The sequence below is a fragment of the Sparus aurata genome, chromosome 21 (genome assembly GCF_900880675.1).
Source record: "Sparus aurata chromosome 21, fSpaAur1.1, whole genome shotgun sequence".
Classification (NCBI taxonomy): domain Eukaryota; kingdom Metazoa; phylum Chordata; class Actinopteri; order Spariformes; family Sparidae; genus Sparus; species Sparus aurata.
In genome coordinates, this window is record NC_044207.1 from 16601715 (window position 1) to 16621624 (window position 19910).

General features: G+C 41.7%; 1 protein-coding gene across 4 annotated transcripts in view; it reads right to left on the reverse strand.

Moving 5' to 3' along the window:
* LOC115573165 (guanine nucleotide exchange factor VAV3-like) overlaps positions 1-19910 on the reverse strand; it is a 51542-nt gene that overhangs the window by 10385 nt on the left and 21247 nt on the right. For all 4 annotated transcript variants that reach the window (XM_030403831.1, XM_030403833.1, XM_030403834.1 and 1 more), the window contains exons 13-23: positions 19278-19363; positions 18693-18825; positions 16378-16487; positions 13189-13290; positions 12596-12687; positions 11765-11787; positions 10460-10484; positions 7293-7423; positions 3644-3709; positions 3361-3395; positions 3093-3209 (exon numbers count right to left, since the gene is read on the reverse strand). In XM_030403831.1, coding sequence (XP_030259691.1) covers positions 3093-3209; positions 3361-3395; positions 3644-3709; positions 7293-7423; positions 10460-10484; positions 11765-11787; positions 12596-12687; positions 13189-13290; positions 16378-16487; positions 18693-18825; positions 19278-19363 — 920 coding nt within the window. The remainder of the gene's footprint in view (positions 1-3092; positions 3210-3360; positions 3396-3643; positions 3710-7292; positions 7424-10459; positions 10485-11764; positions 11788-12595; positions 12688-13188; positions 13291-16377; positions 16488-18692; positions 18826-19277; positions 19364-19910) is intronic.

The following is a 19910-nucleotide window of genomic DNA, read 5'->3' on the forward strand; positions in this document are numbered from 1 at the left end:
TTCTAGGCCCCATTTTGTTTTCCCTTCATGCTTCTTTAAGAAACATTGTTAGTCATTTAATGGGGTCTGTTTTCAATGCTATGCTGACGATACGCAAATCTACTTGTCCTTTATTGCTTGCTGTCCGAGCAGTTTAATGGAGTGATTAACTACCTTTAAGAAATGAATGACTTGTAACTTCCTGAAGCTCAACTCGGAGAAGACAAAGGAATCAGGTTATATAATCACCATAACTGACTATTCTGTCAACGCTTTTTGTAAGCTGTGATTTTTTTTTTTTTTGTAACCTTATTTAGTTACATGCTGTATAAATAAACTTTATTATCAATATAATTTATTTTTCATTTATTTTATTTTACCTTTTTATTTTATTTATTTTTACAAACATCCCTCTCATGGGAGACGCCATTTCATGTGCTCACTTAGTCCAAGATAGATCCCAACTGACTATAAAAACACTCTCCAAGGTATTTGAGAGTATATAGTAGAGGCCAGATTCAATAATTACATGATTAAATAATAATGTCATGTGAAAGTCATAGCTTAGGCTAAGTACTTGGTTGAGGGCCAACCTTGAATACACGTGCACACTTTTTAGTCCATACATACTGCAGGCACAGTGGGGATGTCCTGTCAAGCCGATTGCAAGCACAGCACTGTATATTGCATGCCTCCCATATGGCGATGCACAAGTTACACTGGAGATAGATCCATACTGTAAATCTTCCAATGCAGATTCACTGATACATTATAAATATATGGTGAGTAATACATAATTGATGTTTGGTGAGTTATATGTTGCATAACACATGGAGACAGACGAGCTATGTTTGGTGAAGGCTGAATTTCTCTTCCCTCCTACTGGCTCTCCCATGGCTGCATACACACACACAAACACCATTCAACACACACCAACGGACGACTCGTGCTGTTTGACATTAGACGGTTCCAGCTGATTACAAGCAGCTCTCTGTATAAAGCACCATTATCTCAGATGGCCATCCCGATAATGATCTTAAGCAGTGAGACAGGCAATTAGGATTGGAGTTTTTCAGAAACCGGCCCCGTACATCAAAGCTTTGAATGAGGGATGGTATGAGTCTACCACACCAAATGGGCTGCAATGGTGTGTCACTGGCTAAATAGTCTGAACATCCAAACACTATTTCAGAGAGCACCCTCGATCGTTATAATCTCTTGGAGCCGTCATGCCAGGTCAGGAGGACTCGACAGTCCTTTCTTTTTTTTTTAAAAGACTGAACGAGCTTTGATGTAGCCTGAAAGATTTTCGCTAGTGAAATGGACAACGTTGTATTTCAAAAGAGGGGATACCGAGGCACTGAACTCGCAGATTAAACAGCCATTTATTAAGGCCCAAAGGAATGAACGTTTCATCTACAATTTGAGTGCGTCGCTATCTTTCTTTTGACATACATTTCTAGGACTGATAGCCAAAGAGCAGCGAAATAGTATGATGCAAAGCTATCAGGCTCTCCTTGAACAGATGTCTGGACAGAAGAGACAGACAATAGATAGATTGTTAAAAAGATCATCCAATTCCACCTCTTCCCCAGGCTGCATTCAGCTGAGATGTATGGGCTCCGGCCATCAGGGTAAACGAAAATGAACAGCAACAATGTTGAGGTATGATGTAAGGTTCAAACAAAGCTGGTGCCATTGACACAGGAAGGGCAACTCAAAGAAGAAAAGAAAATGTTCTCTCACTTGTCAAGCCATACAGTGAGCCTGGGTTTTCTTTGCCGAGGTCAAAGAGCACTTGTGCTTTCTACCTACATCTCAGTATAATTGAGTCAGACTTTCATGTTTGATGTTGAGAGCACTGAAGATTTGTGACATCAACAGAACAGAAGCCTTCCATCTCTTTCCAGAAGCAGAAACATATCACACCATCAGTGGTTTTCATTTGGACTGGTGCTTCTATACTGTACTGAAAACAGTTCAGAGAGAGGTCTGGGAATTAGGTTAAACAGGTTAAACTGTGGGCCCAACTTGAAATATTTTTTTAGAAGCACTTTCTTTCACATGTGTATAAAATCTCTCAACACCTTGACAGAAATCAATCAATCAAAATGCTCCGGCAGATATCACAGGTTTTTACTTAGCCCACTGAATCGTTTAATTTGGCCCATATGAAATCATTTGAACAGGCTACCTGCCTGTCGACTAAAGTACATGCCCACCTGTGTGCGCTCTGCCCGTACATGTATTTTGCACGTGACCAGAGTGTTCCGGAGGCTTAGTCCAGATATACTGCTAAAGCTATTAGAATGTAAGAGAAGGTTGTTCGCCTGAACGGGCGTACAGCAGCGCAGTGCCCGCAATGCTGCTCTGTAAGATTTCAGTCGTAACTTCGTGGGTAGTCTCATAGTTTACTCACTCACTGTAACGCAAAAACTCCAACAAATCCAAACCATTCGTATAAAATTTCGAAAGTCATAATATGATTCCCTCAAAGCATAACAAACAATTGTAGCGATGATAATGCATTAAAATTTCAAACAAGTAAAACTGGGTTTGGTATTTCTTTTGTTTGTACAGTTTGTTTTAGTGGCTGAAAGCGCTGAGACAGATATCTCAAAACAAAACTGGACAAAACAAATTGCTCGACACCACTAGCAGGTGAGTGAGAACATTTTTATTTCTGCAATTTGGGTGAAACAAAATTGAAACTTGCCCCAACCATCTGCATTTCAGTATCAAATGTGATTCATCAGACTGGTCAAACTTTTCCCATCCCTCAGCTGCAGCGCTTGATGATAATAATATTCACCAGCAACTCCTTGGTTTTCACCGACATGAGCGAAGCACAGCGTGATCTCCTTCTGCTGTGGCCCATCCATTACGACATTTGATGAAGTGTTTGTTTTCAGATACTGCACCATTGTTGCATGTGGGCATTTTGAATGATTTTTGCCACTCGCCTCTCACAGTAAGGTGTTTGTGCCCACAAGACTGCTGCTGACTGCGTGTGTTGGGTTTATTCGACTATTCTTGGTAAAACTGGAGTGAAGTGAAAATCGCACGGGCGTACAGTGGGAATAGATGAAAAAACAAGACGTCACATCACTTACCTTATACTGATGGCGTATTCGGTGCACTCTTTACTGCGGTGTCGAACCAGATAGGTGCCGTTTTCTCGGTCCAGGAGCTCCACCTCAGCCTGGTATCTCTCCATGGGCCCTGCAAACCTGAACCACCCGTGAACAACTACTGCACTTACACTGCAATCAATCATTCTGAACATGAGGATGAGAACAATCAAAACAATCAATATTTTCAAAGTAAGACTGACTTTAGGTTGCCATTAGCAATCTACAGCCACTTGCTTTCATCACTTACCAGAGCTGGGCCGAGTAATCAACAGGTTTTGGAACCTGGCACAGAGAAGAATTTGGGTTATTTTGTGTCTTAATGGAGTCGATACAGGAGGGGTGGAGGTCATTTGTTGCAATGTGATATTCAAGCCACATCTAACGGCTTAAATCAGTCTTCTGCAGCGAAAAGGTGCATTTGAAAAGGGCTGCATTCCTTCGCCGAGACATCAATAGTAGCCATTATCCACTGAATGCATTGTAATCACACTTAATGTGTCTTATTGAGTAGAAAAAATATGCACACTTACACATGGGCAAGGCCTCACAGCATCACTTGGAAAGAAGCCAATCTTGCTTGTCGCCAGAATTTTGCCCTGCAATGGCAAGCAGCTGTTAATCGCATTATATATGTCTGGGAGCAACTACACCTCTCTCTCTCTCTCTCTCTCTCTCTCTCTCTCTCTCTGTTCCTCTCTTTCCCTTTCCTCTTCCCCTCCCACACTCGCTTCAATAAATCCTCAGCAATTAGCACACAACAAGCAGTGCATCTAATTTGCAGCCCAAGTTAATTATGGTTCAAACTCTGCCGGCAGTTAGATTTGTACTGCATCAAAACAAGAGCCTCGTTTAACACTAAATAATGGATCTTATTCTGGTCTTTGAATACCCAAACAGCGTGAGCTCTGTGGCTCGCACTAAAGACTAACAATTGCATTTTAGCTAACCCGCCTCAAGCAAACACAAGCTTTGTATGAAAACCATTAATTTCTTCAACAAACATACTTTTTTTTTTTTCTCCAGAGAAATAAACCAAATTGGTTAAACAAATTACTACTGCGTAGATGTCCGGTATATTTCATTACCTTAATTCTCTATCGTCTACATGATCTTGCTGACAGTAATGAGCATTTACAGTATATCAACATGAAGCTCAGGAAAATTTTAGTTTCCAGTTTTGAGTTCGAGGTCAATTTGGAGTCCATTGAGTGGATCTGAGGAGACAGTGAGTGGTGAGGGCATGTGGAGCTCTTCATTCAGCTTCCTGCCCTGTTTATGCTTTCCTATTCACTCCTCTTTATTAGAGTATGAAATGCTTTTTGGGACCGTGCAAGCCCCGGTCGTAACTAGATTGGAGAGCGAATCTTTACCCATCTCTATGATTCATTCTGTGTAATAACATTTCATCAAAGGTTTTTTGAGAGCCCTTCTCTATTTGTTATGCCTTCGATAAGCGTATGATAAAGATTAAACTTATTACTCCGTTGGCATAAACAGGCAACAGCCAAAGGATCAAATGAAATTACAGTGATTGATTGTATTGTTCTGCCAGTGGGATGGGGGATAATTGCCTCCTGGGTAACAGGGGATATGAATTCTCAATGTTCTGTAATTCCATCCTCTGGCGCCACTGGGGACACTGAAGATTAAAGGTACCCTGTGGAGTTTTCATTGTAAACAAACACAGTTGTGCGAAGATCCAGTGTTTTTTAACCAAAACACATTGTGTGTGACCGTAAGACTACTTGATCAACTGGCAGAAAACACTTGCAAAGCCTTAATTTGTGGGCACCGAGAGTTGTATTGTTTTATATTACAAAGCAGTCTTCTTAATATCCTTTTCTTTTATTGTTGCATCCTGCATGTTAAAGCTCATGACTGCCACTGACTGTTGATATGCACGAATGCCCTCGCAGAAATGTAAATGAAAATAAATGTACTGTTAAAAAAAAAAAAAAATATATATATATATATATATATATATATATATAGCATTTATTTGAATCAATGTGTGGTTTGGACTCTAGGTTGTTAAGTTTTCATTAACACTGTTGTCCAATAATGAAATGATCAATTTCTGTAAAACACTATAACCTGGTGTGCCAGATGGTTTGTTACAAAGAGCCATCTGAAAATGCGCCACTAGAAAATATTTAGAGACGGGGAGGCACATTCAAAAAGCACCTGGCAGGTTACTGGACGAACCACATGTCTAATCGTCTTCAACCAATCAAGTCACCTACAGCTCGACCAGCAGTGGAGCCGGTTGGTGCATTAAATTATTGCGAAGCCAGCTAGAGAGGTGAAAACATATTTTCAGTTTTTTGCTCCTCTTTCAGAGAAATATAGTCTCCAGTTCCGATATGTGTCATGCAAAATAAAGTAGCGTGTACTTGAACCTCTCGAGGAGTCCTCATTGTTGTATCCAGAAAAACAGTAGTTCCTCAAAGGACACTCACTGGTCGAAACTCAAAAATGTTCGGAGTCACTGAACTAGGCAAGATGTATCAAGCTGTAGCACAATTTGCCACTGCTAGCCCCAGAAGTTAAAATTAAATTTGCATTTTTTTTTCCCCCCTAGCTGTTTTCTGTTATTGAAAAATATTCAATTTTCATGAATCACCATCTTACACTCAGTTTGTTTTTCCACATAGATCTGATCTAATCTAAAGAGGCTGGGGGCTAAATCCAAGCATAAAGGGGAAAAACCAGGGTACGCTAGTCTTGCTAAAATAGAGAATGAGTCACTCATCCCCACTTTTGACTCTGGGGGAGTTTGTGTGATGTGGCGTGTTTAAGCTCCTTGCATGTCTTAATGTATTAAACCAAAGATTAGTTCAAGGTATTGATTTACAGGGAGCAGACAGATATGCACTCATTCACCTGAACTATGGACAGTGAATAAAGAACATGAAGTAAATGTTATAGAACAAATTAGTTAAAATGGAGAAAGCCAAAAAAAAAACTGTTTTGTCCGTAGACAGTGTATTTTCTCATCACATTTCACTTTTTTTCATCTTCCCTAACTTTATAGTTCTCCGCCTTTGTAGGGAATTTCAGAAACCAGCATTCTGTCGATCCTTTTATGTACACCGATAAAACACATAATGTGGACAACATGGCGACAGGATAGGAGCCTTATTACAATTCCATTGTGCAAAGGATGGAAGCACACTCAAATCTGCATTATCATTTAATTCATTTAATTATCAACCTCCCAGCATGCATGGTTGCCATGGTGGCAAACAATGCGGCACCATCAAGTCTGCGGTGTGACATTCTGCATGCCGTTCTATCAGCTTACAAGAAGTCTCCTGGCGCTCATGCCCTGGCCCTCCACCTCGTGCTCTGTCACAACAGAGTGAAACACGGAGCAAAGAAATTCAGGCTAACTGCCAACTCCCAGCTGTGCCGTTGGCTAAGACTGCAGTCTGATTGGAGCGGCACCAGAAGGAGGATAAGGCTTTAATGCCGCCGTAAAGCAGTGTGAGAAACAGCTAGGGAGGCCGCCAGAAGACCCCAGATAAATCTCCATCCTTTCAAAAATAGATAAGGTCAAACGCTGTCAACCGTTGGCTGACCTCGTGAGATGGTTGCTAAATGTGCCTGTACATGAGGTTGCGCACCACCATTAAAACACCCTCCAGAGGCTGAAGTGTCTGCTGTTTTATTGTCTCACTGTGGCACTCAATTAATCAACTGAAGCCACTAATTGGTTAGATCATCTGATGTAGGCTGTGATTCAATCTGAGGAGTGACAGAACAGATACCCCGGTTCGCAATGTGACCGGGGTTCTGTGGCGCTCGAACAGATCTTTTTATTCCCTAATTAGCGCTGACCTCATCTCGATGTCATATTTATGGCTCACCTGTCAAAGACTGTCATAAACAACCCGTAATGTCACACGGGTGATATACAAACAATTATCGCCAAACTGAGACAAAGCGTTGACGTTGACCCTTTTTATATTTTCTGAAAGCTTTTTCTTTTTTTCCTTTTGTCAGATTGCAGGACGACCGGCAGCAAAGAGTCGGGCGGTGACATGCGGCGCCGATTCAAACCAATGACACTGCAAAGACATTGCGTGTGCCGAGCCGACCCGCTGAGCCGTGGCATGTTATTTTTTCACAGAGTCACAGATGTTGAGATAAAACGAGGAGGGGTTGAGTGACACGCACCTGCCACCAGGAGCTGTGCAGGTCGGCAAACATCAGTTCAATGACATCCCCCGCATGAATGCTTAGTGGGGGCCCGCACTGGGGACAGGGGATGCCACTGTAGTCTCTGATCACAACCATCCTGGGTAAACCTAGCAGACAGGGAATACAAATACATTTAGACTCAAATTGTCAGACATTTAACCACAGGATAACACGCAGCATTTACAAGAGTAGTGAGACCTTGCGGAGGTTGAGGCATTTTAAAATACTGCGACTGTATATGAAAATGGAATATAAAAAGGGTTAGAGGAACAGCAGTTACCGGAAAAGAGTGTACTGATGATATCTAGGAATTCATAGAAGGTGTGCTAGTTGCCCAGACTGACTAAAATGGAAAGCTCAGATATTCTCCACCAGACTTGCCGAGTTGCACCACATGTTAAAACATTTGATCAATCAGACATGAATATTTACGCTGGAGAAGCCGAGGTGGAGGTAAAAGGGGAGCTGCATCTGCGAGTCTAATGCTTTTAAGTCTAAAGGGGCGCCTTTTTTCTCATTAGCTCCGACTGTAACCTGAGCTACACACACAGACGCATTTTGATGTGTTTTTTATGTGATTTAATTTGCTTCTAGTTGAAAGCAGCATTTCAGCGGCCTCTCTGCGAAAGTGTGTTGCAACTCTCTTTCACCACAAACGGCATCACGGGGGGGGGATTTCTATATATCTGCTCAAGTGCATTTTCAATCTGTGCTCAACAGAAATATGATGAAACTGTGAAATTAAAGAAAAAAATTGATGGAAAAGTGGAAAAGTTTTTGTATCGAGCCTCCACTGAAGACTCCTCTTGCATAGAAATAGCACTTGACTAAAACCATGGATTTGTATAGAGCTATATGGAGACTGTTCCTAACACATTTACACATTAGCCATCTTGTAATGAGATCACACTAATCACGACACTCGTCAGTAGAGATGGGTATCGCTGAGATTTTAGCGATGGCACTACTCTTATTGATAATCCTTATCTCTTCAGTTCTATATCCATATTTATATCGGTTACTTTTCAATGCGAAATCATTTCTTTAAAAAATAATAATAATGGAATGAAATATGGAGAATAAAAACAGGAATACAACGGAATATTTCAAGTACAGCCCAACTATTTTTTTTACAAGAGCAGCAAAAGTAATATCACTATAAGCGCAATAATAGCTCAGTGTAGACAGACGTTTCGACCCTCAGTAGCAATAACAACATTATAACATGAGATCACAACCATCCTCAAACTCAGCTTTCATTTTTATCTCAACTACACAACTGTAAAGCTCTGTGATTGCACATTTCACAGTTTTGACACCATCGAGCTGACAAACTCTGTCCGCCACAGAAATACAGACACCTGGCAAAGTACTCAATAGAAAAAGAAGGACAAGTTCCCGCTACAATAGGTGCCTCAAGGAACACATTTTGCAACAGTGACACACGGACTCAAAAGGTGAAAACGTTATCAGCCAACGGTGTCACAGCTGGGAAAAATAAACGTGTTTACACTTTGTTTTCTACATAGTTTTGAAGTATGGTTGATGTACATTTAATAACATCTAGTTGTGGCATCTTCTTCTGGAATAGTTTAATGGCACCCGACTGGAGAATTAACACCACCAGCTGCTTATCTCAAAGAAGAATCTTTATGACGGTCGAGGACGGAATCGCACAATGATACTGATTTAATACCTATTTACTCCTAATTTGGTTTGAATTTGCACTACCTGGATGGAAACCTGGTTACGGATGAGTGTGGTTGGGTGTGGTCGGAAGTAATCTCTGTTTCACCTGTAACCGCAGCCAATAGCAGCGTCCAGGTGTACTGACACACCACGGAGTACACCTCTCCATCACTGCACCAGAGTCAAAAGTTTGGTCGGCAAAACTAACAGTCCGGGCTGCTGTTAAGTTGTTCTCTCACTGTATTTTTCAGAGCGTTGAGCACAACATGATGGAGTTCTCCATCACAACTCCATTGTATTGGGTTCTCAGATCCAGATGTGTCAGAAGATCCAGCTACGTACAACCAAAACTATTAAGACATGACTGGAGGTTAGGTCACTGTCCGAGGCATTTCAGCACAATTGATCTCTCACGTGTTCGTCAGTGTGGACGCCATGAGAATCTTCTCAAACGAGGTCTAAATGGCCCGAGTGTCACCATCCTAAAAAAGCAGCAATTTGCTCTTGCAGAAAAATTCATCTCTTCCATTTCCGTAAGATAAAGCTCCGATATTCCCTCGGCATGACAAATACAGCCACAAGCATCGGGCTCAGGCTGAGACTAAACACCCCTGCCAACTTTAAAGACACGGTCGCTTACTCTCCCCAGACTCACACATCCAGACACATCTCCCCCTCCAGCCGCAGCTCCCCTGCAAACCTGCCCGGGGAAACAATTAGCTGATGGTGACCCCAGATGAATGGGATATCTCGCATTCATGTTTTTAATAAGAACAATAAGCAAGGATGTCTTTCTCATAAAGCCCCTTATGGAAATTGATTTATCACAAAGGCACAGCACAGCACAGCGGTTGAGGCTGAAGCGTATAGACTGCTGGAAGTGCTTTTCTGCCAGCATTTCTCCTGCCGCCGTCCTCATAATGATTCCACCCACTCCAATTCATCTCAATGCCGCCTTGGGTTTAGGCATCGCAGCATGCGGTGCTGGAAAAGGTTCTTTTTTGTGCTCCGATTAAGGATTCTTTCTGCATCCTGTTATTCATTGGTTATTTTTACACAAATATATTTGTCATGAGGAAACTGTTGTTATTCATTTCCTCCTTTGAACCCTTTGTGTGCGCATGAGACATTCACGTCAGTGGATTTCGAAGAAAACATCTTTAGGGTTTGTTTATTGTTTTGTTTTTTTAAAGAACAAATCATGTAATATTTGATAAAAAAGAAAAAATGAGCAGGGGAGAGGAGGGCGGCGGTGTATGATAACATCTGAGCGTTAGCTTTCAACCACCATCTAACTCCTCCAGGTCTCACTCTGGCCCCTGACTAACCGTCTCCTTTTCATCCTGTCTGTGTTTCTGTTTTGTTACAGAACCGAGATGAAAGCGGCTTAAGAGGTACCACGTAAAGCCCTTGGCGGGTTCACTAAAGTGGGGAAGTGGTCAAGCCATACTGACCTGGGTTTGGTGGTGTTGTGCTTTCCTGTGGAAGAAGAGAGAACGTGAGCACAACAGAGGAAAAAAAACAAGAAAATGAGGAAGGAAGAAAGAATTATGGGGGGGGGATGGATATATGGAGGGGTCATTCTTGCTCCTTGTGCAGGATCAGCCTGACCTGAAGAATGAGTCACACTCATAATACAACAATCTCTCAGATTTATACTTAGTTTATAGATGTGTGATCTAACCAGTGTGAGAGGAAAGACCGCATCAAGCTTAAAATTTAGGAACTCTTGTTTCTGAGCACAAAATGCATCAATCCTGGATCATTTTATCCTCATTTTTAATTGTTATTAGTTGGGGTTTTTTTATGTGTTGTCACATATTGCATTAAGAGAAATGCCAGAGGAGCAACATTTGAATGAGGACTCATTTCAAAAGAAAAAGCATTTATAATTTTCATCAATTTCTACCCACATGACAGCTGGTTTATGTGGAGCCTTAAAGGTCCTGCGTGCAGGATTGAGGTGGAATTAGTGTCAGAAATGGAAAATTAAATTCATCATTCTGTTTTCATTAGTGTGTAATCAACCGAGGCGTTGAATCGTTTCGTTTTTTGTTATCTCCGAATGAGCCTTTTCATATCTACAAACTAAGTAGGAGCCTCTCCCACGAAGTCTGCCATGTTGCACCACCATGTTTTCGTGGAAGCCCGGAACGTACAAAGCAAACACTGGCTCCAGAGAGAACTTTACACACTTAAAGCAGCCATCGCAGGGGAGGGTGAGACAAGGGTAGTTTGTTCTTTGCATGCAATCTGCCTCCAGAAAAACTAAATGCCACCACATCCTACACATTTTAACTTTTAAGTCTGCAACAGAAATAAGAATATTCACCTTTAAAAAGTTTCACAATGCTTTGTTATCTATGATCAATTTCAAGCGTGCCCCCAAAAGATTAAATGATGTCTGCAAGTATATTGTTTTCATTTTCTCGTTTGAAATGTTGAACTGACACAATCACAAATAGTAAACTGTAAACGTTGCAGCTGCGACAAATGAATGAGATGGCATTTATTGTTTCATATTCTCCACAAATTATCCAGAAGAATAAAGGAACATTGAGAGAACTATTCAAACCCATCAGTTTACCAAGCCTTTACCAGCATTACCAATTGTTGACCTGACTGATGTGGGCAACAAACTCCTTTTGTCGATAGTTACCTGCACCCGAACCTGCTCTGTGATACCTGGTGTGTTATGCTTCACTAATTATGTTCTCTTTGGTGTCTAAGTCAAAGAAGAGAAAGAGCGCAGGTCTTACCTTGGGCTTCGGCTTGGCAGCATCTGCAGTCGAGGTAGAGACAGACACAGTGAGAGGAATACAATATCAGCGCATGGTGGCTTCCTGACATACAACCTCAACTGTCAACCTCTGCTGGCCCTCATCACGCCTCAGAATGCATAAAGACCACAGCGCGTCTGCCAAGATGGCTTGTCAAAGGCCCGGGCTGCCTTTAGCTGTCTGTGTATTCAGGGAGGGCAATGTACCTGCGGCCCCAGACTGGTGACAAAGAGCCAAAGCTTGACACAGAAGTACTATGCAACAACTGCTAAATATCTATACGGCATAGTTTAGCTTTTATCTAAACAGCTACAAACAAATGAACAAAGCCCAAAAAATATATATTATGTGCAATTTGCTGTATGCTGTTTTACTTTGAGGGGGACGTATGGATCTGTGCAAGTGTGAATCTGAGGTCAAAAGGTAAACACATACCATAAATATTTACAACAGATTTTATAGTATACCATCTGTTAGATATCTTATGTACAAGGCTGGCAATCTGGCATCAGTATGTGGCGCTGACGCTCAGGGAGGGCCACAAATGTAAAGAGGTCCGTCTCCAGGGAGCATGAATGCGCTCAGTAAATTTCATCGCAATCTGCCTTTTAGATTTTGATATTTTGCTCGTATGATTTGAAAACATCGCCTGATGGTGGCGCTAGATGAAAAGGTCACCCAAAAAATTAGGAAGTACTCTCTGAGGGGAATCATAATACACAGCAAATTTCATGGAAAATGATGCCATTACTTTTCGAAAATAGATTGTTTAAAAAGTGAAAAACAAATCAGTTTGGGACCCCATCTCACCTGTTCTCCCACAGACTCCCAGTCGACCCAGACATTCCTTGTGAGCCCCCAGCCCACATTTCATACAGAGATAACCCTGGTTGAAGATGCCCCTGGACACAATAAAACACAGGATGTATTTCGTCTGCTTAAGAAAAACACCTTGACATTTTGAAATTTCAGGCTTCTGTCACAGTCTCAAGATAAGAAAAATGACTCCACAAATGTCCTTCAGCTTCCCAAAAAACCATAAAACTGATGGCGTCTGCTGAAAAATGAGATAGCTAACAGTCTGTAGTGCCTGTTTATTACAATTAAGCGTGAGGCTAAATTCCCAAAACGTCCTTTTTTTTTTTTTTCCTGAAGACAAGACAGAATGTGAAATGTCATGGTGCTCCCTTTATACCTTCAATATGGAAAAAGATTTTAAACTGTATTTTCATAAGAACAGAGACACACCATCAGCACAATAACACATGATTTGCCATCCTAGAACAATGTGTGTTGTTACAGTTCCCTGTCACCCTGACTGAGACGCAGGATTGAGTCCCATGAAGGAGCATTTTTAACTCTGCATCCAAAAGAGAAAAGTCTGTTCATTCTCAATTTATTACCTGAGCAGGAGGTGACAAAAACTACAGGAAGTGATCCTTTCAAATGTGTGCATCTTGAACTGGTGAGAGTTGTGGTTCGCTTTCTCTGGTCGGATATTTGATCTGAGACAGGAAATAAGAACAAAACATATTTCAATGAAAACTCTGTGTTTGGGTGGGACAAAAGATCAATGCGGCATTACACTGTGAACCTTGCGATTAACGTTAGGCTGGCGCCAAATATTATCCGTGGAACTAACAGCACAATGCAGCAATAAGTACTTAAATCCTGCACTTTGCCTTTTTAGGGGAATTTTGCATTCCTCAGCTAGACAGATATCGTGTCGATGTTGTCGATGATTGTCTTGCAACGTTACAACTATTGCAGAATCGTACGGTATCGTGAGTTACTCTCTGATTCCCACCCCTACTCTGTGAAGCTGTATGTAGGCATTTTAATTAGTAATGAACTTAAGTACAATTCCACTCCAACACTCAAATCAACTCATCATATACAATATGCATACATCTACTTGTACTTTTGATACATAAGTACATTTAATATTGGAAAATTACTTTTGATATTTAAGTATTTAGTAACAAAGTTCTTTTAATTCAAGAACTAATCGTTTGGATGACTTTTAATTTTAGGTGTCATTTCATAATATCTTTACTTGTACAACTTTTGGGTACTTTTTACAACACTGCTTTTTGTTTTACGACACACTCCGCGCTCAGCAAGTAGCACAGCTGAGGTTGATTGGCAAGTAATTAGTTTAAGTATTGAACAAACTTGTGACCTAATGATGACTGCAGGAGCTCTGACCTGAGAAAATATCGCGGCAATCAATCCAAAAGTCATAGAGGCAATTCACCCAAAACCACAAAGGTCAACTTCATGTTGGCACCAAAAGAAATGTCAGAGGATCACCAGAGTCAATTGGTTTCATTAGCTAGACCATCTGGTAGATCCTGAGATCTTATTCTCAGGATAAAAGAAAGGTTTGACCTGCTGATGGTGCTGTGAGCAAAGTCAGGGCATCATCAAAGTCATTAGGGTTCATCCTCTGTGGACCATGAAGGTCTGTACACAATTTCATGGCAACTCATTTGAAATATTGAGATATTTCAGTCTAGACCCAAGTGGTGTATTGACTGAATGAGAGATTAACATTGCCAGAGAGCCATGTGTTTAGCATGTGTTGGTTGAATTTGTGTGGTTTCAGTCGTGGCAATCATTTTGCATGTGTGCGTATTCACGGAGAGCACTTGAGTCAGCCTGATTTTGAAGCCGCGTGTGTTCAAACATGAGAGAGGAAAACATGCATGGCAGAAATAAGCAGCCTCTCTGGAACGCGAACAAACACCACTGGCACAAAAATGCCTTTTTGTGTTGAACGCACCATAAAGAAGCCACTTAAACTGAGTGCTCCCATAAGTGAGTCCTTCATCAGGAGCCCACATCCTCTTTACAGGTACAATTTTCACTTCCTGAATGGGCCCCTTCTGGTGTCATTACCCAATGCACAGAGGCACACATTGCTGTTTTCAGACACAAACAACTGCACCAGTGGCGAAAACAGCTTCAAGAAGTGGGTGACAAAAGTCGACTCTAAATTGTGGACGTGTTTTATGAAGGTTCTAAGTCATCCAGGTCACAGTAATTCAACTGGACTTGTTTCAGTTTCTTGAGGACGGTTCACCTCTCATTCCAAGAGGCTTCTTCAGTTCTGACTAACTGGAGGGGAGATTGCAGGCTTTTAAACTCTGTGTGGGAGTGTCCTTACAGCGTCGTTAAGAAACACATGTGAGCTCTAAGTTTCGGGAACTCAAAGCTCACAAGTGAAGAAGCCTCCTGGGTGAGAGGTGAAACGTCTTCAAGAAACTGAAGAAAGTCCCGATGCCTACGATACAGCACTTAAGAATCTAAATTGTGGATTACACTTTAGGTCTTTAGCGTGGATCAAGGGCATCGTGGTCATGTAGGTTTATGACCTCATACATAGGAGATTGCTTTAAAGGAACAGTCCCCCCAAAAAAGAACCTTCAGTCAGTATCTCCTCAGCTTTGTACCGATGGGAAGCTTGGTGTGGTTCTATAGTCCACAAGACATTTCTGGAGCTTCACAGCAAACTAGCATTGCAGCATTCTCTCAAATAACTCAAGTAGATAGGGACTTGTTGTAAAAAAAAAGGACACCCTTTTACACTATTTACACCCTTTTAAAAGCTCTTCCGTGTAGCTGCTAAGCTAAAAGTGTCAGCACACAGTTGTCTGGAGTGGATGCACGTTGAGGGTGTCAATAATGTCTTTCCAAACCAATTTGGTCTGGTTTTACAAAGAGCTGGATGAGTAGCCGTGTGGAGCTATTTTGTGGGTTTTGTGGTTGTGTATTTACATCTTAAACAAGTCTGCTGTTTTTCAGTTGTTTAAGAGAATGAGGAGTAGATAACGACTTAATTTTATGTTTTGGGTGAACTTATCCTTTTAAGTTCAAGTTAGGGAAAGAGAGGCACTTAAATTGCCCACTGTTTAACGTACATCCCCACACACTGCATCGCTTTGCTGCAGTGCATATACACACACATATATACAAGTGACTTTGAGAAGTGAAACATGCGTTCAGGAAGGCCATCGCAGGTAGTCAGCATGCATATCAGGGATGTTTTCATACATAACCACCCAAAAACACAAAAGCATTTGTTCAGTCAATCAGAGCGTGATGTCAAAACAACACTGTATTCTCCCGAATCAACATAACAAAGGATGCAGACAGGGTATCTGCCTGAGAAAAAGTCTCCCACTGTAACAAAATAATACAAAAGATATACCTCCATAAAGCACTGATTTGAGGAAACATAGAGGCAGAGTGACTTCTTTGTAGTTTTGGAGCTCTTTGGAGCAGTTTATGTTTGTGTGTGTAGGTGTGTGTGTGTGTGTTTGTGTGTGTAGGTGTAGGTGTGTGTGTTATCGTTCCGTTGTCAGCAGTGTGTGCTGATTACAGCGGGGCCTGATCAAACAGTGCACATGAAAGAGTCAACACCTATCTCGGCCTTGGAATAACATGCATGCAAACAAAGGCAAACAAACACTGCGCACACAGCTCGTTTTTTGTTTTTTTTTCTTTTTTCCCTATGATGCCCACGCTGGTCTTCTGCGTCGATTACAAACCGCCGTGACTGCGGAGCGTTCCCGTTCACGTGTACTTACATGGCCATTTCAAACTGATCCAGCCACTTCTTCTTCAGCTCCCTGGTTTTAAAAAAGAGTTCAAAGCCTGTGTGTCCCTGCTGGTGAGTCACGTAGAAGCCGTAGCACCACTGTGGAGGTGAGAAGGAAGACAGCAATCAAACATGGATTTTCTGAGGAAGGCATATGTATTTTTGGCCTATTTATGTCTATGGAACAGAGAGATACATCACAATAGTTTATACCGATTATTATACTTTGGAAACTTCAAATTTGTGTCGTATGTCTCCAGTACCCATATCAGTTTGTTATGATGTGTTTGTAGGTTGAAGTGTAAACAGTTCTTACTTAATGTGTGCTTAAATAGGTGCACTATTTCAATTGCCTGGGGATGGCTAACAGTTATGATACACAATAGCAATAGCAAAACACAACAGGGTCAAAATACTTTTCTTTTGCATTTCAGAACCTTTAAGCATGTTGTTTGCCTCGCTTGAAAGTCACTTGTTGATATTATCTCCCTGATCGCCATCCACCGTATTGTCGTATTGTCATATCGTCGAGCATGTCGCCTATTGTGTCCTCGCAGACATAGACACACTAATTAAACTGTCTGGCCTGATTTATAGTGATCTCGAAAACAATTAAAAATATTGTGACGCCTGATTCTAATTGAAATCTGCCTGGCCACTCCAGTTAGATCGAGCCGACCCCAAAGATGCTAATCATTCCCTTTTTTTTTTCTTTTTTTTTTTTGTTCCGACGACAACGACAGACTTTCTCAGACACCTCTCTCCCGATGTACAACCGTTAATGCCGTCCCTCTTAGCTGTAGCTCGTGTGACATGCTTACCAGAGTGTGACGGCTGCTGTTTTTTTGTCAACGTCGGGCGAGCAGCAGAAATCAGAGTTTAACCAGAGTTCTGCCCAAACAGGACTTAAGCTGTGATGACAGTGAGGAAGAGTCTGCTAATCTGCCTCGGAGGAGCCGAAGACAGCGTTCGATCTTCCTCTTCCAAACACTAAATTTAGAAACACCGCCCAAAAAAACTTCTAAGTCACAGTTGCTATGATGTTGCATCGGTTTTTCCAGAAGAATCCTTTGTGTGAAATACATAACCGCTGTTTGCTTGTTTTCTCTCACAGCTGGGAGAGAATCCATAACCACTGCGGCTCTCACGGGTTAAACGCCTCGCTCGTGTGAATATTTGGGGGAAAGATTTTCAATCAACTCCCAAAACCTCTGGGCTTTTGCCACCCTAATCTGTTCCAGCCTGTTGTGTCATATCTAATAACAGGGAAAAAGTGGTGGGGTTTAGCCGTCAGTGATTGGCCGGCCCTGCAAAGTCCTGAGTGTTTTAGAGCTCTGCTGAGTGTTAAATCATTGATGACTGTGTGGGTGCTCAGTGGCACCGCGTTCACACCCTGAAGTTTCATTTAGCAGAAAATGATATATAGCTATAAGCAGCCTTGGAGGACTGCGCACATTCATCACCTGATATTAGCATCTCCGTCGCGCACTGTGTGTGTGTGTGTTTGTGGGTGCGTGTGTGTGTGTGTGTGTGTGTCGAGGGCGTATGTAGGTACACGGGACCAGGTTTGACTGTGAATACTTGTCTTTTTATTGCGTTTATGTGTGCAAGACCTGCTAAGAGTACGTTCTCTTGCACGTCTGTGTCTTTTCTGTGCCGCAACAGAAGGGAAAGGGAAAGGGAATGACTCGCGCTTGAGGAAATTACACAAAACACGCTAACACCCCAAGAAATCCCAACACATTGCGATTTCACAAAAGGACCAAATGACGATGATAACGGGTTCCCCCTTGAAAAAAAAAAAGAAAAAAAAAAGGAATCCCATTCCGGCACTACAAATCAGCAGCGGGGTGAGAAGACACCATCTGTGGCGTGCATCAACAAAACATCAACACGTCACAACGCGGCCTGCGAGCGTTCCCACAAGGCGAAAAAATAGCACAGGGTAGAAACCGCGCGGGGTGCCGACCTTGCAAATCAGGATATTTTCAGCAGATATTTTTAACTTGTGTCAACATCACTGTCCCTACACCAGGAAAAGAAAAATATATATATATATATCCCTTCACGTTTCTCTCAACGCGTCCGACATTTATTCCAGCAATAAAATCTACAGCCGAAACAGATGTGGAACATTTCAACACAGAGGCTCGGTTTTATTGGTCCGAAACCGTAAACTAATGAAAAAAAGGGGGGGGGGGACGATATTCAAAGCAATGCAGAGCGCATCAATACTACTATACGAGCGCCCCGGCTATTTATATGCATAGAATGTATACAGTGTTCTTTTCCCAGCCGACTGACCTTCTTGCCCTCTCTGTCAGAGGTGGGGTTGTTTGTGATCTTGAAGTAGCTGAGGTCGAGGATGTCCTTCATCTCATAGTTGTCTCCCCTCCGCTTGCAAACAATGACGGCTACGTCAAATAAAAAGATGTGTCTGGAAAAATAAGGAGGCAGAATGTCACGCTGTTATATTATATTATATGTCATACTGTTGTCGAATAAAGGTGAATAAAGTCGGTCGTGTTAATTCAGTCGAGGTTGCTTTTCATCTCATTTCTTTCTGTATGTTTGATCCTTGGACTATATGAGAAATATATACAGCTGATTTCATAGCAATATTTCCTTATGTAGTTTATTTAGCTTTGAAGCTGTATCATAAAATGTTTTTTCCTGTATGTTTACCAGAAGAAAAAGAAAGTTTTGCACACCTTATTTGAAAGGTGGGTGGAAAATACGGAAGTGATGGCGCAAAAATGAGCTCTTCGCCTCTGTCGACACTGTAAATGTAAATGTACTCAGCAGCCACGCTTCCATATCAGACATTAACTATGTGATCTTCCCGCCCGCAACCCTATCTACATTCTCAGGACGACGAAGTAGAACAACCTGTCTTGTTTCCTCTTGTCAACGCTGGAGACCATGCGCACTTCACCGTCCCCTTTTGGTCGACCATAGCTGATGAGGGGCTGATTCTGAAAGATAAAATAGCAGGGGGTTAAAATGAATAGGATGTGAATTATGTATCAAATATATGAGTTATTCTGAACTCGGTTAAAATGTGTCAGATTGCCAGCATCAACCATCTTTGGCACAAACCAACAGTCTATAACCTCAAGAGATTTACTGTGTTAATCTTTGGCACAATCAGTGTCTCATTTGTCTCATATTTTTGTTCTTAAAACTTGGGAATTGAATAGTTTTCTGAGAAATTCTGATGTTTTAGTTGTAGTTCATGCTCCAGAAGGGATGCCTCAAATATTTGAGATGTAAGCCTAAAGACCAAAAACACCTATTTCAGACCTCATCGCATATTACTGTTTTCTTTCTTTCCTCCACACTGATGCAGAACAACATCATGGTAGTTCTGACACCACCAGCTGATCAGCAACTGCCGACTCTTGTTATTACGGATGACATTCACTCAAGTCACCAATTTGGTTCAATCAAGACAAAGAGAAGAAGGTCTTCCTAACCTGACAAGCTCTTACCCGTAATGCCTCGCCTGCTACTCATCCTGTC